We start from the raw sequence: 23389 nt of genomic DNA on the forward strand, positions 1-23389 counted from the left end.
CAACAAGCCTATTAACAACCATAAGACCTATAAAATAATAAAATTCATTTTAAAAGTAGTTTAAAGTTGGTGTTACTATTTTACTTAAACAACATTTTAATTTCCAATCTTGCATTTTCCACCTCTGTTGCTAGAAGGAAATAGCTGAACAAAACCCAAATGCTAATGGCTGGCAGAAATCCTCCAACTGTATCTCCAGTGAAAGAATTAGTATTTTAAAATTTGCTTATTTCTGACCTCTTGAGTTCTGCTTATCGTTTAATTTGTTGATAAAAGTAATAACGTATGCATAGGAACTGGAGCTTCTGAAGTATTTGAGTTTTCTATATAACAGAAATACTAAGTTAAAGCCTAGAAAATTTCTATAAAATGTTTTTGAATTTACAGTTTCATCTGATAAGGTCCAATACGGTAGAAACCTGACAAACTCCTTGGACTATCAAACTAGGATTTTCAGAAAGGTTTCAGTGACAAGCTAAAATAATTATTAATTGGAAATTTGTTTTGTCAGTGCTAATCCTTAGCTTTACACATTTTTTCTTATTTTCTCCCAGTTGGGTTCCCTTCTTGCCAAATCCATGCATCATTTCACAAGCCTGTTAATAATTATTTACGCAAAGAACAGCTTTAGATCGTTTGCATTAGATGTTCTATGTATGCATTTAACAAGCACAAAAGCAAAGTCTAGTGGCAGCAATGCAAAAAATTACTGATTGTTGAAAAGACATTAATTTGTATTACAGGTTTCAAAAGTTAAGGTGTCTGTTATAACACTACCTGGATCCAATGTGCACCACTTAACTTTTTATATCACTTACTTCCAGTGAGGGAATGCTGATTGCTCAAGCAAATCTTTAATTTATCCATTTTCTGACTTTCTTGGTTTGTTTTGCTCTTGTACTTTAAGTGCAAAGGCTGCACTTTTTTTCCATTGATGTTATATAGAAAAAAAGGACTACAGACAAGATTTGAAGTGCTCCAACTCAGTGAACTTGTAGAGGTTATAACATTTTTACTATACAGAGTAATCTGCAAACACTGCAGGTGAAGCACTTGCATTTCACCAACTTCCTTGGAAGAAAGACAAGACAGATTTTATTGGAAGTTAGGAACATACATCTGTACATACACCACTGAGGCAGGTCCCCAAATACCAGTACCCAGTAAGAGAGCTCTCCCAGCATAAGCAGGCCAGGGGGTATGTGAAGAGAGGCAGCGTGAGGCAAGAGGTGAAGCAAACTCTCAGCACTCTGCAAGGCTATAGATTTCTTTCTGGCACTCCATGTGCCAGAAAAAAGCTGGCAGCCGCATCACCCGGATCTAAACTATGGCCTAGCAGCCAGAAAGAATATTCAAGAGCAGGGTCACGGGTATATCTGTATCGATCTGTGAGTTAATATTGTCACCTACAGTTGCCCAACACTCATTCTAAAAATCAAAACAAGACAACCAAAAACTAAAATCTATTTCATGGCATTTAAAGGTGGACAAAAATGTAACTTTGGGCTGCAATTTCAATTGCTATAGTGAAAGGGCAACACTTGAAGGTAAAAAAAAAAAAGCGTTCAACTCCTCAATACTCTTGATGCCTTTCATGGAATACTTTTGCGCTCTTCAGCCATACTCAATTTAATGTCTTCTCTGTGCAGCAGAGATTACTTTTGTCACCAGTTAGCAAGCAGTGAAATGCTTCCACACCAAGAGTAAGTTACATTTGATCTAGTAGCTTTACTAAATCTCAAAGTCAGGAGGCAAATGACTTCAGAATTGTAAGTATAGGTAAGTTTAAAGCAGTGTTCCCAACCCAACCTTCAAAGTGTGCTTTTAGCGGTCTTCCACAATCAAAGTCTTGCATGGCGTTTATGTAACCAAAAAATATTCTTTTGGAGCTTTCATGGTTCACAGAACTGATGACTAGCTAAGTCCAAATGGAATTCATTGTGCTGAAGCTGCTATGATGAAAGAATCACTGCTATTACTTGCTATTTCTCCATTTTCTTTCTGGGATAAAAGTATACCTCCCAATTTTCAGAAATTCTATTATATTTTCATCTATTTCATTTCAAATAACTGCATTTATTTTTGCATTTAATTTACAGAATAACATTTCCAACGTTATGGTCCATGTACTGAGTTTCTCTTGTCTTCAGTGATTAAGGCTTCACCTAAGACACTAAGCAGATTTTAAACAATAGCTTGAAAATTGATAGCCCCCCTAGAAAATAAATTCAGTGAAGCTATGACCATCTTAACAACCAGAGAAATCACACTGACATGTCAGCATATAACTATATTTAGTCACCTAACTTATTCCATTTTAAATTAGACTTGGGACTACAAGAGATTTAGACTTGCTTTGGGAGATGAAAACAAGCTTCAAGGCCTTCTTGGTAGTCGGGCAGCTCCCTTCGGGCCAAGAACAGCACATTTTTTTTTCTTAAAAATGCAGACTTTCCTCCAGAAACCCTTCTTTCTGTCATGATACGATTAGAGTATGATATTAGATACTCTGTCCCTAACACACATACGATCTACAGAAGTAGGAACTGCCATATTATGCCCTGTCCATTTCCAAAACTCAGGCATTATTCCCCTTCTGTCCTTACCCACAAAGGCACAAAGGAATACATACAGTAATGTAGAAAAGAACCAGTGGTTGGGCAGAGATTAAAAGCGCTACAGATGCAGCAAACCAAAGTAACATTTCTTTGCAAGCCTTTCTTGAACACGAATTCCAACTGCCTAATAACAGTCAAGAGCAGTACACATTCTTTCCTGTATCAAACCATTCTGACCAAAAAATACCATGAGAAAGGCATCCATAAAAAAAATAGACCAGTTTTGGGCATCCAAAGAGACAGCTTAAAAATGGGACTGCGTGAGCAAGTGATGACAGAAAGCAGGCTTTTGCAAGCAGTTTGTTCATGGCACAACAAATTTATCATGCTACCCCTTAAGGAATATCTGCTACCTCATCTAGCACATTCTGTGAAGCTGATGGAACTTTTGCCATAATGCAAGCATTGTGCACAGCACTTTATTCCAAATATTTTGAATCCCTTTACAGAAGAAAACAATGCTTTAAAGGTTTTTTTCCAATGTGAGATTTACAATGATTTTAATATATGCTAACATCACTGCCTAGATGAGGTACTGTTATGCAAGCCCAAAACAGTCAGCGTAGTGCCAAATTCTAACATATCCGTACTTTTCCATAAGCACTAATTCTTCCTCACTACATACACATTCACAAAGCCACTGCACATGGTCTCAACCTCCCTCCGCAACAAGCTAACAGAACCCAAGAAGAAGCTTTCCTGTGAAATGTATTTATCAGAGCTTAACCAGTAGTTCTCAAGAAAACAGTTATATACAGAATACAGTGTTACACTAGCAGTAGAAAATATTGATAAAAGAAAAACCCCAACCCTCACAAAATGTTTTTTTATTTTTACTGCACTTAGAATGTAATTTGTGTTGTTGCTTATGGGAGAGCATTAGCAGTGACAGGAATCTTTACGCAGCCATTTGGAAACCCACTGAAAAGATTTTCTCATAACTGCAGACCATGTCTTTTCTAACAATGTCAACATTAGTTAAAATTTTGATTGTGGTTGTGTCACAACATATATAAATAGTTATAGCAAATTACAGTATTCCCTGGAGGAATTTAATTATGGAAAACTCAAAGAATAGAGTTTATTAAATTAATATGCCAACAGCCTAATTCTTCGACTTAAGGGAACTAGTAAGTAAAAAAAAGACACTTATCTTGAGTGTATTATTATGACAACAAACATCCTTCTAAATTAATCGTTACCTTTCCTTAGTCTGCTGCATTATGAAGTATTACGTTCTTCAGAATTTTCCACTGCTTTAACAAAGCACAGTGACAAATACTTTGACGAATGTCAAATGCTGATAACAGGTTTTATTTTTAAGACAAACTATTTCTAGAACCTCACACTATCATTATAAGTCTTCAGTTTGTGCAATTACATTAGCTGCTCAAATCAGTGTATATGCAAAATATTTTTTTCTAAGAAAAGCAGTAAGCTATCAAAGTTGCCTTCTGCATACATCTCTCTCCAAACTTTCATACATGGGATAGTCAGCACAAAATTCCTAAACTGAAATGTTTAAGTTGTATACTAGACTAGACTCCATGTCTGTGGTCCCTGTGACAAGTATTTAATGGGCACAAAACGAAGAGCCATTGTCACAGTGACATTCGGATGGAACCAAGCAGTAGCTGTGATTTTTCCCATGCCCCCCAAAATTCTCCCTAAAAAGGCCGTGTTGGTAAAGGTAGTACATCATACAAACTGGCCCAGGTACTTCAATTCCATCTACATCCCCTAAGAGCACTCTCAATGATTCTTCTCCAAATATGATCACTTGAACACCTGGCTCTGATGTCAACTGAGAACCTACATTCAGTATCTGACTTCTTCTGTACACTAGTGATGTCAAAATGTGGTACTGGGGAAGCAAAATCCGAGAACAATAATAAAATGGGAGAATGCCATGACTGATGTGACCAATATTAAGGCCTTTTATACACCATATACAGATAGAGGCTCACTTTTAGAGTTCCTGTGTTACTCAAGGAATAACCACCACGTTTGGCATCAGAAGACAGTCAGGTAGCTTGCTACAACACAAGCAGTTCAGGCTAAACATTTATTCTTGGAAGTTACATATGAGGATTTATGAAACGGCCACACTGGAGATGTAAATTTCCCATAGGAGAAAGAAGAGCTATGCTCATCACTGATGAGGAAAAGTCTGCCAGGCAGGCAGGGCAGAAAGACTAGAGGTTGAATTCCACCCAGGAATGTGGCAGTTGGTCATTACGTGGCACACAGCACTGTAAAAAATCATTGGTGTACAGGGAAAAATGGTAATTGGACAGTGGAGACAGGTTTTAAAAACTGTCTCATAGAAACCTGAAGTCTCAGAGTAATAGGACTCACTATTTCAGTTCTGCCTCAATGCCAAGGGCAGCAGAAGAAAACACACAATTGTAGCTCCATCAACAGCACCTACACATGGGATAGAAAGTGCACTGCATGGCCTCCAGAAAGCATTTTTCAAATTAATCTGATCTTGCACGAATGAGACATTCAGACCTGCAGCAAACCCAGACAATTGAAGAGCTCCTTTTCCCTTACTAACTTCTTGAAACAAGCTGGAGCTGCTAAATATGTCCTCCAGTGGATCACCATTAAGTAACATTTTTTGAGCCCAACAGGAAAAAACGATCTTATATGAAATCATAAAAACAGACGATCATTTCATTTTGATCTTGAAAAATAAGCCAGTTTTTGAAAAAGGGTGAAAAACTTAGCTATGTGTCATGTGTCAGATCTGTACTCAGTATATTATTAACTCAGAAAGAGTCCAAATATTCAACTTCTCAGAAGCATTGTATGGATGTGTACCTTTCCGTCAGTTATACTATAATCCTACACCCCAAAGCATATAGGGCAAGGTGGGGGAAAAAAACAGCCCCCCAAATAAATGGTGGAAGTGCAACTGATATTAACACATAGAAAAGGGGAAAAAAATCTATCATCATCTCTTCTCAAAGGCAAAAAAAAAATCCTGTATGTCCTCCTGCTATCCACAAAGTGGCAGAATTGGTCAGTTTATAAATTCAGTGAGGTGGAAGGAGAGAGAAATCTTTTCAACTAATGCATGGCCTGAGTACAAATTTACAGTATCTAACAAGGTGAGGTATGTGTCATAATAAAAGTCCAAAATCCTATCTCTTAGTAAAGAGTAAATACAAGTGGGATTTTTCTCACACACTGCAGAGGTTGTATTTTAAATACAAACGTGAAGTGGCTGTTTACAGCAGGGTACAAAGGCAGCAATACTTAAAACAATTTGCTAACTCCAAATTGTGCAGTTTCATGCCGAGAAAGACTATTTAAATCCTACAGCACAGAAGTTGACATATTAAAAATTAAACTGCTATCAATGCATTCAATGATCAATATGCAAAGCACTGGTACACCAAATACTTGGTTCTATTTTTATGCTATGATTTTGGTTCTTGTCTTTACGCTAAGCCACAAAGCAAGAAGAACATTTGTTTCTGCATTAAGGCATGGAATCACAGGCAGCTCAGGAAATATGCAAGTCAGATTATAAAACAAATTTTTCATGTTCTACATTAAGCTGGCATATTTTCAAGTTTATACAGGTATGTAGATGACAAAAACTATTGCCATTCACTGAATGCACAAAATCTAGGATACTAGTAAGTTCACACTCTGAATCGTGTATTTCACGAGGAGATCCTAATGCAAGCAACCCACCCCTCCACATAAGCACCATTATGCATTTTCTTCTGGTCCCTACACACTGCTCCTGTTCCTCTTTCCCACAGAGAAGGAACAGTGGCCAAGCTCAGCATTATATTGGTTTAATATCTTCTAACTTTTGTTTAGTAACTAGAATATGGAGCAGCTGTAAAACCCACACAAATGTGACAAGAACAAAAGGCTAGAAAACTTGCAAAACTAGCTTGTTTTGTACTGTATTTCTGACATCTGCCATTATTTTTTTAATTTGTTATACATTAACAAGTTTATCAGTCACCAGGTCAAAAAAGACTTGTTTCAAATTACTCCCCACCACTGATACAATAGGCAGCTATAAATTTATCAAATGGCCAAATTCTTACTTACAGATACTCAACTCATTTACAGGTTCAACAGAAAGCAGAGTCTTTAAAGACTCCTGGCCACTACTTTTAAAGAAACATTTTGTTCAAAACTGAAAAGCTGCAAGTTACCCAATGACGACGTTTTCCACTGCTAAGAATCAAGTCTGTAATGGGTAACACTTACGCAAAACTCTTAATCTCCATTCTTAAAATTCATGAGCAGAAAAGCAAGGATCCAGAACACTTCCCAGTCACATAGTAGAGGCTGCATTCTGAATTGGTTTATAGGTAATTTAATACCTAAGGTGGTAGTGGTTTGGTTTTTTTTTTTTTTGTATCAAAACTACTTAACACAAGAATTTATAAACAAGATGTGTCCATTTTTGTTTCCTTGTTTGACTTCTGCTCAAAACAGGCCTGAAATAATGCTAGTCAAACTACATCACCAACAGGTGAGAAATACTAGTTCTGGAAATAACATCGTAAAGCTCTGAGCTCATTCATGTATACAGCTAAAACCAGGGAATTAACCAAAGCTGGTAAAAGGCTATACCATGGGAATAAAGAATTCAATAATGCACCGCACCCCTACCTTTTTTCTCCCCCTCCTCTTTTTTAAAAGGTTCAAGAATAGGTTTCAAATTCTATCTTTTAATCTGGGTAGCATGAACTGTTTCAGTTATTTTATGCTACAAACAACTTTATAATTCACATCAAATCCTTACATAAAAATCCGATTTGAAAACAGAATCTGGAGAAAACCTGCCCCTTGACATACTGAGCTCAACTCTTAAGTAGGATACAAATACTGCTTTTCTGCAATGTCAACACACTTCCAGGTACTTCCAATCAGGCACATAATTTTAAGCCTTTGCATCTAGAGTTCTAAAACAAATACTGATATAACCAGAGTAATTGATTCAGTCCTTTAGTAAGATTTGACTTGATTTCTCCTCCAAGGACATTTTTCCGTTCATTTATTTTCTTTCACCCAAACCAATTTCCAAGATACTGAAAAACCCTACAAAGTGCAAGCTGGCAAAGTGAAGCATCATTGGAAAACATTACTATAAGGCTCAGTTTTAATATTTAATTTTAATAATTAATGGTTGAGAAGTTAATTATCCTTATGAGAAAATCTTAACCCCAAATCATAAATTATTTAAAAACGTTTTATTAATTAGGTATCTAACATCTTTGCACTTGCTAATTTGAGTGTTCAGTTTTTTCATGAACGCTCCTCTTAATGAGCTTTGTAGCTAATACACAACATAAAACTGACCCAAACAAAGTCAGCTACTTCAAATTCACGTAACATATTACTACTCCTAATAGGTTTGATAACATTAACGGCTCTAAGTTACTAAAACCAACTAAATAGAATTATTCAGCAATGAATTTGCAATTTTCTAAAGTTCAGAATCAAAATAATTCCCTTGTAATGAGATTGCGCTTTATAAACTAAAGCTTTATCTTATGAATTAGCCAAAAGAAAGCTATTTGAAAACATACGTAACAGTCATCCAGCATGACTGTTAATAAATGGCTGGTGACAATGCCATTGGTGGCTCTGGGACCTTAAGTGTTCTGGCTACTTCCGTAAGTTATAATGATAGATACTTTACGATTAAAATTACTACAAGAATAACCCTTGTCTCAGAAACTTTACCTTCACCTCTCTTGATAATTATGATGCTCTCACTACATATATTTTTCTGATGCTCTCACTACATATTTCAGCAAGGCACAGCTTTTTTTTTTTTTTTTTTTTTTTTTTAAGAAAATCAGTAGCCTGCCCAAAAATTAATAATTAGTACTACTACTGAAGAGATGTAAGTTACCTAGATTTTTCCCTGACCCTATTCTGGTAACACGAAGTTCAACTAACTATGACAGGTTTTGCTTGTTAGAATACCACATTTAGAGCAAAACGACAGTTTAAAACTTCCAATGTTTAAACTAAGCTATCTGTACATCTAAGACTCTAAACCAGCTTCCAACAGATTTACACACAATCGGAATCACCTCCTCTGACACGCATTTTAAAGCATTAGTTACAAGCTGATATCCAATGCTTTGTTTCAGACGGCAAAGCCAAATTTTATATTTATACTTCACTAGGTGCTACAGGTAGGAGAAAAGTCATTTAAGAACAAGGGGAAAGAGGACAGAGAAAATTTGGGTTGGATATTCCACTTTATCTCATAGCCAGACAACACTCCTTAAGCTAGAGACAAATTTCATTCCTCCCTACTTGACTTTTTTACTGCATAAAGGAACCGACACCTCCTTGGGGTGGAGAATTTTGCTCTGTAAACAGAGCTTTCCATTTTGTGCGTAATATTTACGCATTGTGATCACAAAAACAACCTCAAAAGGGACTTGGGAATCACTTAATCCTCTACCCCAGAAAAACAATAATCTGCTTCTATGTCATTCCTGATAAATCTGTTTATCATCTCCTCTTTATAACTACAAGGTTACTCCATAATCCACCCAACAGTCTACTGTAGCACTTCGTATGCCATTACATCAAAAGGTTTCATACAAGTATTTAAATCTTCCTCTTTTGTTCTACCTATTACTTAAAGCCTGCCCTATTCAACAGGGCTTCCTGCCCCATTCAACAGAAATACAGGTCACAAACTATTGTGTTCTTGCCAGGCTCCTCTCAGCTCTCCAAGAAGTCCAGTTCAGAAACACATGGCTCAAAAGTACGCATAACATTCCAATTGAGACTGTACCTAATCTGCCAAGAGAAAAACTACTTCCTAAAAAACTTGAAGAAAAAAAGATAGAAATATATCTCAGTAAGCCTTCAAAAATGGAGCTAGTTTTCCTGTTGCCTTGTTAGTACATACAAATACTTTTGTTCCAAAAATTCCTTTGGAGACAAACTAAAAGTCTTCTTTCCCTCCACTTTTTAATGACAGGAATATTGTTGTTCAGCAAAGCAATACTCAAAATAATAGACAAGTCATCTCAGTTTAGCAGACATATGGTGTGTCTACTCATAAGCAATTTGGACCATAACCACCTGCAAGCTAATTGCAAAGTAAATCCAGTTTCAATTTTTAACAATTTATTAGTTGTACTGCTTTAATAAATCCAATCTCCCATTTACACAGTGTGATGGTAATGTGCAAAGCAAAAATAATCCAATTCCTACCGTTCTCGGTTAAACTTGAGTGAATGAAGTATAGCAGGTCTCTTTTGACGTAAGTTCCACAAGTGTAAGGTATCATCAGCCAAGGCACTCACAAGAGCTCCCTATTAGAAATACGTTGAGTAAAACTTTATTTCTAGAAACCTAGTATTAACAACATCATGGAGGAAATATGTAATATTTGCTACCAGTATTAAAAAAAATACAAGCATGCATGTCAGCATCATAGAGCAGATAAGTTTCAAACAGTAGTAACGATGTAACTGATTTGATCATGACATTGACCTCGCTCACATTGGGTTCAGTGCTATACTGAGGGGTAATGGGGAAGAAACAGCTTTTTCTGGTGTGAGCACATCAGTTTCCTCATGCATACAATTTGCAGAGAAATTAAGCAATGAACTCAGTGGCTAATACCTATGCAACAACCAAGTTAGTGATACTTAATTTCAGCACTCCTCTGAGCTAGAAATCCCTCTAGAAATCTGGCCATAGCTAGTTTGAGAACAGCATCACTGTCGGGTCTCAGCTGCAATATCTCTAGAAAAAACACATCCGAAATTACTGAGGGATCCGATTAGGGATCTTTGCTCAGCTCACATCTGAAATAGTAGCTATCAAAATAAAATTAACAACCCACTGAAACTGTTGGCACTATTAAAAGCATATTTTACTACTGTAAGGGATAACATGCAACATTCAATTACATGAATAAATATTCCCAGCAAAACAGTTCTTGCCTATAGCAGGAGCACTCTAGAGACAAAGCCAGTTTCAGCAGTTAGTCTAGCAATTTTTGTGATTAAATAAAGGTACCTTAATTGTTATCACTGTTTAACAAAAATGATTCTAAGTGTGAATAGTATTTGTATTTTGATGTTTGCTTAATGAGAAGTTGAAGAAAACATACGTTGTATCTTCTCAAAATTACGGAATATAAAAATCATTTTACTAACCTCGTTAATCAGAAACTGAAGCTGGATTACTGCAGCTCCACTGTCATGCTGGCAGTAACATTCCACTCCTGGCCGACCGAAGCTGAAATTGGTACTGTTAAGGAATAATTGTTGTATGCAATGTAGGAAAAAGAAAAACGTTATCAACATCACTAATATTGTGCTCAAGCAGGCTAACACCCTGCTTCTAGCAAGTGCACTCAAAATACTTAACCACATAGACCTTAATGATCACCCAAAAAAATCATAAACAGAGTAACAACAGTTGAAAGGCCCATTTTATTTATCCCCATGAAGTAAGAAAATTATGTATAACTGCTAAACTTACCATATTTATTTAAAGGATCCCTTGTCAACGAGAACACAATGGAGGATGATGAAGCAGTTATTTTAGTAGTGTTAAATATCAGGACTAGTATAAAGTTTATTTAAATAAACATCACAATCAAATGATCTATTTTTTTTTTTTTTTTTTTAAGTGCTAAAGGAGCTTTCTCTCATTTTTAGATGCTGCTTACAGATGAAAGAAGAGCTGAATAATGCAAGGCATATTAAAAGAAAATGTGCTATGACAGAGATAAAAAGATCAGTAGCCAAAATATGGAGGAGTCAATGGTAAATTATGTATAAATGTAAATTTCCAGGATCTCTGTATCAAGATTTCCTGGATTCATACCAACTATGAGATAACAAAAGTGTGCTCATTTTTACTCCTACACATAAATCAGTCCTCTACTTTTATAATGAATATCAAATTGAAGAGGTAACAACAGAGATTCTTCCTTATCTCAAAACTAGACTAATTTATTAGTTGCAAAGACTCTGTATTTCCAGTTTGGTTATCCTCTTTCTTCTGTCATGAAATTAAGGAAATTCTCCAACCTCTAGGAGAGGGAACAGAAATAACACAAGTCCGAATGAATTACATGAAACAGTCAGTATACCATCATTACAGTACAAACAGGGTTCACAGAGAATAATTTGCCACAGAGCTGAACACCTCCTGTTTTAAACAGGCATCTCGGGAAGAATGGAAACCATTTCGAAGACATATGCAAATCAGGGAAAAATAACTTACAATTTGTTCTCTCAGTACACAGTAGAAACTAATAAAACATTACAATTCTCACCCATTCTTCAAGCTTTCTGTTTACTGAAAAATTGTTGATCACAACAAAAGTGTATATATATACCCTTTAAAAAAGTATGTACTGCATCGTTATATATATAATTGTATTGGGTTTACATGGCAAGGGCTTGATAACAGGGGGACCGCAGGAGTGGCCTCTGTGAGAAGAGTCCAGCAGCTGGCCCGTGTCAGATAAGGGCCAACTCCAAAAGAGGACCCGGTGTTGGCCAGAGCCAAGCCAGTAAGTGATGCTGGTTGTGCCTCTGCGAAAACAGATTTGAGAAAGGGAATAAAACCTGCTGCACAACAGCAGCTGGGAGAGAGAGGAGTGAGAACCAGCCCTGCAGACCCCAAGGTCAGTGCAGCAGGAGGTGCTCCAGGCACAGAGCAGCAGTTCCCCTGTGGCCTGTGGAGAGGCCCCTGGTGGAGCAGGCTGTCCCCCTGCAGCCCATGGGTCCCACATGGAGCAGATCTCCACGCTGCAGCCCATGGGTGGAGGAGCCCCCGGTGGAGCAGGTGGATGTGGCCTGGAGGAGGCTGTGGCCCATGGAGAGCCCCCGCAGGAGCAGGCCCTGGGCTGGAGCTGCCGCCCATGGGGGACCCGTGCTGGAGCAGTTTGCTCCTGGGGGATGGACCCCATGGTACGGAGCCATGTGGGAGCAGGTCTTGAAGAGCTGCTGCCTGTGGGCAGCCCCCGCAGGCTCAGTTCGGGAAAGATGGCATCCTGTGGGAGGGACCCCACGTGGAGCAGGGGCAGAAAGTGACTGTGAAGGAGCGGCGGAGATGAAGCCTCAGGGACTGACCGCAGCCCCCGTTCCCTGTTCCTCTGTGCCTCTCAAGGGAGGAGGCAGAAGAGGATGGAAGGTGTTTTTAGTTTGCTTTTAGTTTCTCAGTGTTCTAGTCCACTAGTGATAGGCACTACATTATATTAATCTCCCTACTCTGAGTCTGTTTTGCCCATGATGATAATTGTTGAGTGATCTCCCTGTCCTTATCTCAACCTTTGAGCCCTTTCCATTGCATTTTCTCTGCTTTTTCCTTTGAGGAGCAGGATTGAGAGAGTGGCTGTGGTGCAGCTCAGCTGTGTAGCAGGGTAAAACCACCACAATAATGTATAATACAACACCCACACCCCACAAATATTTTTTTTTATATATATATATATACACACACACTAAAATATACATTCACACTAGTGAAAGTGGAAATGCTGAAGTAACTACTAAGTTTCATGCAAATTAAAACTCAAACACACATCTCCCACTCAGCTTCTAAACAACAAGATACAATGCAAGCAGAACTACAGTAGAAACAAGTCTGCTTCAACACACCTCAGTGTTTTACCTTTTCTACTTCAACCACTTTCTTCTCTTAGCTTAATGAATCCGTATAACATCCAGCCAAGTGATACGAGAGATACTAAACAGATGTTGAATAATCCAAACTTAATTCCAGCTTTCTTCCCTGAACAGAATTAGTAATTTAATTTTGTTCTGGAGTGGAAGGGCTTAAAGAGCCAGCTTGCTTCACCTGTTTTTTCCCCTTATATTTTACATTCTTATCAGTATGTTTCCCGTACAAAGAAGTCATCAGCCAGTTCCATATTCCACTACCATTTCATAGCTCTTAAAAAATGTAAATAAAAAGCTTGAAATCCATGTTCCCCTCCCCCCCAATACCTTCCTTCACAAACTCAGAATACTTTTAATGTAGCAGCAGTACTTTTACAGATTGCCAGGCAAGAAAAAAAATCCCCACAATAACGAATTTCAGAGTCGATTAGTTGGTTTACTTCTGCCTTGCTCATGCTTCTGCATTCACTTGAATTGACAATTTCTTGTAGAAATAGTCAAAGCCATTTCTGAAAGTGAAATTCAGATGTTTACAGGAACTGAATTTTATGACTTGTCAATTATTTATCTGCACTGACACAGTTTTCTAACAAAAAAAGATTTCCCAACACCTCCATTGAACATCAGCTTCCAAATTAAATATGTAACACTTGTTCCAAATAAATTGTGGGTGGTGAAGGAATTGAGACTTTATAGCTACCTTGCCTCAACAAGAGTATGACCCAGAGTACAAGAGTATGACCCACAGAAACCCACAGATTCTTCAAGTTACTCCAACCTTCACAAGCTCTATCCTTCAAATGTTGGCCTCAAGCACTTTCTGCTGCAAGTATTTTCTAGAAGCACTATTATAATATTGAAATTTGTACTCACTAGTTAAGAATACTTGAACTTTTGACCAACAATCCTTTAGCATTTTGCAGGACATCTCAACCAGTTCCCTCTCCAGAAATCAGTACATCCGCAGCATGTAAGTTTATGCAAATTTTAATCGTACAGAGGAAGTTTCTGCTTTTTGACAAGTTAGTAGAAGCCTCATGAACCGATCTGAAAACAGTTTGATCTCTTTTATCCTGCTTATGTTTATCAAAAAATAGAAGTGCAAACAGTCCTTGCAGCCAGTCCATTTAGTTCCTCTAACCAAGGATTATGTAGCCTTCACTTTTTCACCTGGGAGCTAAATTTATTCTTCTCATCTCAAATTATTATCATTCTCCTAATCAGCATTAATCTTCTTTTCTAAAGCAATGCAAAGCCTCCCAGTTTTGTGGGGTATTCTGAGTTGAAAAAGCATGTCAATTAAATACTGACTGAGGAAGGAGAACAGAATAGTTCAGCTAGAAGGGACCTTCAGGGATCATCTTGTCCAACTGCCTGACCACTTCAGGGCTAACCAAAAGTTAAAGCATAGTAACGAGGGTGTTATCCAAATGCCTGTAAAAACACATGGCTGTTAAAATACCCTTTCCATGTTAAGCATTTCTCAACCAACCACACAAAACACACAGTATTCCAGGGAGTGCAGTTTGTCCAGTTCCTCTATAGCTGCTCCATATGAATGCTTAAGGCAAGAGAGCTCACTGTACTAAGCAGTGAGTGTCTACCACATAGTAGTCCTTGAAACAGACAAAGATTATAATGGATAATGACAAGACAGGCAAAGCATTTTCATGCTGTAGACAGGAAAAATTATCTGCCAAAGAACTAGGGTTACACAGGAGGAAATAGTCTGCTCAGAGCAGTTTTGTTTTTTTAAAATCAAATACCAATCCTTCCTCCTTCATTTCCACACATTTCTTCCTACTGTTCCTGTTTTGTCCCTAATTCCAAATATGAGCAAGTAAGTTCGATTAAGAGCTTCTCAGCTGTAGCTGTGATTATTGGTTCTGTGCTCCTAAATGCCATTAGGAAGTTAACCCTGACAAACACTAGCATTTCTGTCTCCAGTGCATGTTTTATGAAAAAGCAAGCAAAAGACAAAAGCCATAGCTAAGAGAAGGAAGAGAGAAGGTACTCATGTCCTAACATCAGTGTTCATTTTCCTGACTGCTGGAGGCACAGATCATACCTTAGAAAAGCACATTATCACACAAATATAACATTGTATAAGGACACCAACTTGACTTTGATTTGTAGCAAGAGTTCCAAAAGGTGTTTTTGCCTAACATGTTTCAGACCTAAACTTGCACGTTTATATATATATACACACATATATATACACACACACATACATATATATATATATATATATTAATTAATCCAGGCAAAACTAAAGCATTTCATTTTTTTCTAGTATATGTGTTAATGCTGGAAAATATTCTGCTTGAAAAAAATATTTAGAACTTATCTGCATAGGAACAACTCAGTGCACATCTGCTTTTTGCAGTAATGTTCTGAGAATGAAAATTAATTCCAGAATACATATGAAAGCCTCAGAAGAGCAGTCCATTTACTTACTACGTTTTATTTTTAATTCACCTTACTCTAAACCAGACTAGGGAATACCAGGGTGTTTCTTCACTTGTGATTGACCCATCTGACACTGGAGACAGTTGCAAAACCTGTACCTATATCACCTCAATCCTTAGCATAAGTCAGTTACAAATACGAAACTAGAAACTACATTTATAATATAAATTACCTTTCAAACTATCCCCACCTTCATGTTCATACATTGCAATAAAGTTTTGATAGTTCAACACAAGATATAGACCATATTCCTGTATAAGATTTACCACTGTTACGACAGTCTGGGATTTTCAAGACAAATACAGAACTAACAGCTTTTAAAATTCATTACCAGATACCTCTTAAAGTTGTAGCTGTAACACCTGTAGCTGTAACACAATATTTAAACATCAGGCAACTTTGATGGAAAAATAGATCTCCTAGTAGAGGAAGATACATACTACTGCTCTGAATTATGTACAAAATACTAAGGTTGCTTACAATATTCTTACATACACCAGTCTGTAGCATATAGCTCTACAGCACCACAGATTATACCCGCATGTTTACTATATAATCCCTCACAGAAACAACCTCCAAGAACAGTTTATCAGTATACACAGCCAGTCAGCAAGAGAGTTATGCCAGAAGTTGGGAAGTACCACAGTCAATACTGTCTACAAAACTAGCTTTGACCTTTCATGTCCATTTAATACCAATAAACAGGATAAAATTAAGTCACAGAACATTTTGGGGAGAGTTTTAGATTACATGTCAAGCCTAATATGGTAGCATATCACCATTTAAAAAAAAAAAAAAAAAACAAAAAAAATACAGAATTTCTTTCTAAAACCTTAGGCCTGCATAGCATCTTGCTGTGTTCACACCCCTCAGCTGAGCAGGTCTTTATTCTTTAGTACATCTCACTATTTATGCCTGCAAAAGTATAAAATAACATTCAGTAACATTTCACATCCACTTTCCTATATGGAAGTGACAACATCAGGCAAAAAAAATAAACAAGGGCTTTTGTTATTTACGTAAACAGTGCTACAGCTTAAAATGCAATTGAATGAGGAAAACAAGCAGCCACATCTCTAAATGAAACAGCTCGCTCTTACACACCTAGAATCGTTAAAACTATTTTATCCGGATTTACAGCACTTCTTGCACATATAGACTTAATTTTCTTCTCTGTTTTAAAAATCAGGTCCCTTAAATTCTCCAGCTCTGACTTTTCCGACCCCTAACTTAAGTAGCGGCCCAGCAAGAGTTACGCTCACCTTGCTCAAAGAGTGTGCTTAGGAAAGGTGCAGACGATGCAACATTATGAATAAATTAAACTATAATAAAAATGCACCTATGAAAGGCAGAGATCTTTTATAAATTTAAGTTCAGGTATGGCTCCAAAAGAAAGCTGTAAGACTTCTCAGATTTTTTCATTTAGCAAAATTGTAGTCTTAGTCCAATTTGCAGACTTACTGTGAAGACTGATGAGATTTCTCCTTTCCTGCGACCATCTACATCCCTCTGGATGAATTTGGTGCCATTAAGACCCCCCTTGAGTTTTATCTAATCCTTCCATTACTGAGGGGTACTAACAAAGTAACTCCAATCTTGATCTTTTTTGCCGTAGTAGTTAGGTTTTTTTCTTTGCAGTTCCCCCCAAAGCCTATCACGCTAACAGTAACTACAACCAACTGTGCAATAAAAGAAAAATGCCATGAAATGAAACCATCTCCACCGAAAATGAGAGGTATTTTTATTTTTAAAATGCAGAGGATATACAACCAAGAGAAAACTTCATACCACGTCAAAGGTACAACAAGGGATAACTGCTAATCTGAAGAAGCAAGCTTTTGTTAATCGGCAGGTCCCATTTTCTTCAGCCTTAAAGCATAAAGCTTACATTGCTGCCTTCCAAAAACCAATAAAGGGTTGCCTCATACACATGACTTACAAAAGTACAGAAATACGCAACATTACTAACACTCTTTCAACACTGAAGAGAAGCTGAACTCACATCTACACACACTTTTTCCTCTCTCCTCTCCTCCAAGTGCCAAGCACCAGCTCTCCCCAGGTTCTCCCCTGGCAACAATGATGGCCCCTCGCCTCCGCACCCTCCCACGCATTTCCCCAGTACAAGCCAGAAGTTTCAAGGACAGGAGCTGCAGCCACAAGCAGGCCTGAGAAAAGGCAACAGGGCAAAGAGAAGCCAGGACAAGTGTCCACACAATGCAGGCTCCACTAACTCCCACTATTTCTTCCGGAAAAGAGCAGCCACACCTCACAGCCACCACCCTCTACGGAAGTTGAATAGTTTACTGCTTTGTTACAAGGACCATGGTGCTGTCATCTACATTTCCACACTAAGTACAATTAGCTTTAAAACTGAGATTAAAGGTTGCCAGGTGGGAATATTATCAAATTACCAGCAACAGCTGACTATGGGAATTCCAGCTGGACTGTTGCAATGCGTTCTCCTTCTGCCAGCTAAGAAGTGGAGAAGGCAGGAAAACTGACCTTAAGGAAACAGGATAAGGAAAAGGAAGATGCCAGATACAGACAGTCAGATGACACTGGCCGTAATGCCTGTGCATCAGATATAGCACTTGCTGAATTAGCTGATATAGTTTGACCTAGTTACTTGGACAGAAAAAACGTCAACATTATACATTGTATTTGGAAACCAACTCAGGCGTCCCTAGACGGTAAAGAAATAACTTCCAGGCAACGAAAAAAATCTACATTTAGCTTCTTTCTATTAGTCATAAAGATGAAAGTAAATGCAAGGCACCTCATGATAAAAGAGACTAGGATCTCAGTGCTGGGAAAACCTTTTGCTAACCTTCCAAAGGTCTTCCCTTCCTTGAGAGAAAGGAGAAAAAAAAACAACAGAACTAACACTCAAAAAAAACCACAAACCCCCAGGAAGGTAAGTTCCTTCCACTTATGGTCTCCAAAGACCATTTACACACCAAAATAAAACCATTATTTTTTCTCGTTTCCAAGGAACCTTAGCATTGTACAAAGTTCACATATTTTTGAGAGCAACTGTACTGAGTGCTGAGTTGTTGTTTTTTTTTGTTTTGTTTTGTTTTTAAATATGGACACTGAAGGCTAAGAAGCCACATTCAGATGGGTTATGTTTGTCCAAGAAAGTATTTGAGATGCACTGAGTTCAGTGTCCCAGAGGGTGGAAACCAAACAACTAAAAAAACCACCACACAAAAAAACATAATTTCCTTTGTCCAATTACTACTGAGGAAAAAGGGTGACAGCAACCTGGGCAATCTGCTCTAGGTGGCCCTGCTTGAGCAGGAGGAGCTAGACCAGATGACCTCCAGAGGCCCCCTCAACCCCAGCCATTCTGATTCTGTGAACACGTGTGGTATTCAAACAGCTCATTTTAGATCTTAATCTTGTTATTTCAAATGCCATATTGGCTGAACTACTGCTGTTTGCTCCTGCAGCTGCAGGAATTCCACTGAACCGGTGACCAGGCAAGCCCCTGGAACAAGGCTTTCTCAACTTCCAAATCCATCACCGATAACATCGGTTCCTGCATAAATGCAAATCATCTTCCCTAAGCATTCATCTTGTTCATAAAACAGCCTCAGCTCCTTTAAACACCAGGAGCCAAATGATTCAATGGCATCTTTAGAAAAAAAGTCTCAGATGGACAGGGTGAAAATAGGCAGGCAGTTGTAGCAATCTTAAAGCATAAAAAACCTTTTTTTCCCCTTCGCTTGAGTTATGTCAAAATTATATGTCAATTACTGAGCTAGCCTGCACAGAAACTGATCCATGGTGGATATTGAGCAGTTATATCAGATTTGTTTTCTAGCAAAGAATAGCTAAGAGTCAAAATACTTAAACTTCAAAGCTACTTACATAAACAGGCAAAAATGCAGCATTTCCTAAACAGCTTTGAAAAGTACAAGTAAATTTTCTGTAATAGCTGTATTTGGTAGAATTTTCTCATGCCTGCCAGTAAGAGGCAATCTTTCTTGAGAATAAGATGTAAACTAGGTAGTACAAACAGGATAAAAGCCCAACTTAAAAAAAAAAAAGGAATTGTCATTAAAAACAATTTTACATACATGTAATTCACAGACAACAATGCATGTCATTAATTCAAGGGGCAAAATCATCAATTTAGATTAAACAAAATTTTCAAAAACCCAACAAGGTTATTGGATTTCCTTGATTTTACTCATTTTGTTTTCTGACAGAATCTCATCCAGGTCCTACTACTTGAGCCTAAGAGCTATATTTCAGGACTAACAACGCAAAAAAAAAAAAGAAAAGGAGATTTATCTGGCATTTATTCACGTGGGATGGGAAGGAGGGAGAATGGCAGAACACAAGGGGAGAGAGAAGGAAATTGCTACAAATATATTTGCATAATGGTTCCTTTGACTACACAAGATGTACTGAAACGGGTTGTAACTGCTAACTCACTGAAGTTTTTTTTGGAAAGACTATATACGGAAGAATAAAACTAGCAAATCATTACATACTTTGAAAAACCTTTATCAAAATTCAGAAGCAAGTCTTTTTATTCTGTTACATGCTTCCAAGTCCTGCTCATCTGTCATCCATTTAAAACTGTTTAATTTTAATTACAAATATCCTATCTCATCCATCCTTTTGGTAGCATATGCTATATCACAACATTAATAATTAACCAGGCTTTTTCTTCTTATGTTCACAGCTTCTTGGCCACGACTGAAGGCATGGCCATTTTATGCTTAGCTCTCTTCCCTGTGTCCAAATATTCCATACAGACATTGCCAAAAACAGCATTAACAAATGTAATGTGCTGAACTAGATGTTAAGTGAATTTTTATATACCTATTTAGTTTAACTTACAAAAGCATAAAGAACCATATATATTACCTTATAACAATAACTTAATGTTATCACAGAATATAGGCAATTCCTGCCCAATCAATTATTGTCAATTAATGCCAATTTCTGACAGTAAAGCAACTGTTAGGTCCAGAAACATGTCTCATCCCCTATTTTGGGGAAGACAGAATTATCTAAAATACTTCCCCTAACGCTTGTCTGCCAAACAAATCTTATTCAGTTATTTTTCAGTCACAAAACACAAGATATTCATGGCAGAAGACACTAACTGTTAGAATTTCATCTCAACCTCATTCAAATCTAAGCCCATCCTTCAGTTCCCTCCCTCCAAACTGAGCAGCAGGTAGTCCAGCCTGCTGAGTCCCAGTTTCACTTCTACCTCATTAACCCTTTAAATATTTTGTCCCAGAATAAGAACAGATAATATTACAATTCCAACATCAGCATAATTTCTAATTTTGCACATCACATTTGCATTTCAGTGCTATCAAAGCAGTGGTGACAGTTTTATGGAAGGCTAGCTCAGTATTACCACCACAAACGTAAAACTAAGATACAATTCAAGCAATTCAGTAGATGGCACTCTTTCACAAAAATCAAGAAAGGAAACTGTCCTCACAATAAACAAATGATTACCTTGAAGCTGCAAAGCTTATTTTTAATATGTAAAAACTGTAAATACACATTGGAGTGTTTAATATTTTGTAATTTTCATGGGAAAATGTGTTTGGGTTTTTTTTCATGCAAAAATATTAAGAGGCATTATCACCTTTTTGTCAAAATGCAATTCTATATTGCTATTTTGTCCAGACATTTGTGCTATTACAGAGGTCCATTTCATATCACAAAAATAGCTGTACACCACTGTTACATGAAGTAACATTTTTGTGGCTTTTGTTTACTAGAAGCCAGTCTGAGAAAGACTACAAGGTTGAAGTTGTTCCTAGAAGCTGCTTATGCAACCTTAATTCAGTATCTCCTGAAATGTAGGAGATCCAATGGTCTTCTAGTAAAAAAAAAAAAAAAACCATTATGCAGTATTTTACTATCAATAGTAAACATTTTGCATGATTTAGCTTAAGCTTTATTAATAGCGTCAAAAAGATAGATGGCCATTAGATCAATTTAAAACAACACAATTCTTTAATATTACTAAAACATGAGTATAGTACTAAATAGAAGGCTTCCCATTTCATCTCAGTTCTTCTTTTAAAAGTTTTTGTGGATGGCACCTTACATCCTGCTCTCCCATTGTACTTGTAGACTTCAGATAGTTCCTTTGGCCACAAGAAATGCATCACCCTGTGCTAAACAGAATTCCCGTGAGAGCATGAACGCAGCACTACTGCTTGGTATGGCTGCGCATGTCAAACATACCTTTTATTAAGATTAGGAAGGACAGAATTCATGAAAGTCTTGTAGCACTGCAAGTATCCACTGCCCAATTTAAGGCTACAAAATGATGGAAGAAAGAACACGAACAGAACAGCCCAGTCCAAAGTATTTTCCAAAGCATGTTTCCTGTGGTTTTTCCAGGTGGCATTTGACTGCATGGAGGCATGCTACTACCTTGCACACCTCGCTTCTTTAAATGAGGGTGGGTTTTTTTCTTTGGTTGGTTGTGAAGGTTGTTTTTTGTTTGTTTTTTTTTGATAGTTTAGAGAATCTGCTCATCTTTTAACCTTGTGCACTTCCAGTTCCCATCATATTCCATGTAATATCTGGTATTTAAAGCAGTGCTCATCTGCCCTGCTATCACAAGAATGTTTTAGTTCTTTGTAACCTGCTAGTAATTTTTAAGGCTGAAGAATTATTTTGTTCAAGTTCGACAGAAAGGAAGAAGTCTTGCAGATCACGTTTTCCTGTAAGGTTTATGAAAATAGGAAGCTGAGAAGAGAGGAGAAACCCAGATTAGATGCATAGCCTACCAAAAGGGCCAGCATTACCTCAATATCCTAAAATAGAGGCTCTGCATAAAATGCTGCAGTCATGGAAAACTGTTACACACACCGTTAACAACAGTTACCACACACAGGGTAATTCTATTACAAGAGAGAGCCATATGATACCAGGTTTCACAGATTAAGTGTCTCAGCTTTTTTTTCCCCAGATAAAGGTAAAGGAATACCCACATCCTTTAACTCTCTTCCTATAACTGAAGCTGTTCCAGTCCCAGGAAAGGGGAAACAGCACTCTTCATACGACAGCTTGAAGGAAAACATACATGACAACCTGCATCTCTGGCTAAAAAGCACAGAAGTATACCTGTTTATGCTGCCCAGCTCTTCCAAGGTTCCTCCACAATCCTGCAGCTTAAATGAAGTTTCTAGCACAAATTCTACAAGAATGACATTGTCTTCAAAAAAGCCTGCACTGAAATTTAATAGTTTGAAATCTGATTTATGAGAACATGAGGAGCAAGGAAAGGGTCAACATGGGGGGGGAAGAAAGCTGAGCATTTGTCTTGCTGCATAGTCTTAGAAAAGCTGCAGAAGCAAAGACTAGAGCTTTTCCTTTCTACGCAGAGTGCTGCTGTGTCCTTTGCTACCAGTCTGCTCTCCAAATGCCAAAAGAGATCATTTCCACCCCTTCTCCCCCTCACTTGTCCCCACTTTTTTTTAAATGGTAAAGAGAAAGAAGGAAAGATAAATACCAAGGCTGTACAAAGATCTACTTGAAGAGAAATCCAGCTGGATTCTTCAAGAAATTGTTAACTTTAATTGCATTTTTACCTTTTTAACTTGTTAAAGTAAAAAACTAAGGAAGTTTGGATTGGCTTTTGAG

The 23389-nt window shown here is 37.5% G+C and overlaps 1 protein-coding gene across 12 annotated transcripts in view; it reads right to left on the reverse strand.

Moving 5' to 3' along the window:
* The window catches only part of STXBP5 (syntaxin binding protein 5), a 113976-nt gene that overhangs the window by 71151 nt on the left and 19436 nt on the right, over positions 1–23389 (reverse strand). For all 12 annotated transcript variants that reach the window (XM_050709768.1, XM_050709767.1, XM_050709770.1 and 9 more), the window contains 2 exons: positions 10799–10880; positions 9846–9946 (listed from right to left, as the gene is read on the reverse strand). In XM_050709768.1, coding sequence (XP_050565725.1) covers positions 9846–9946; positions 10799–10880 — 183 coding nt within the window. The remainder of the gene's footprint in view (positions 1–9845; positions 9947–10798; positions 10881–23389) is intronic.

The sequence above is a fragment of the Cygnus atratus genome, chromosome 3 (assembly GCF_013377495.2).
Source record: "Cygnus atratus isolate AKBS03 ecotype Queensland, Australia chromosome 3, CAtr_DNAZoo_HiC_assembly, whole genome shotgun sequence".
NCBI classification, from domain to species: domain Eukaryota; kingdom Metazoa; phylum Chordata; class Aves; order Anseriformes; family Anatidae; genus Cygnus; species Cygnus atratus.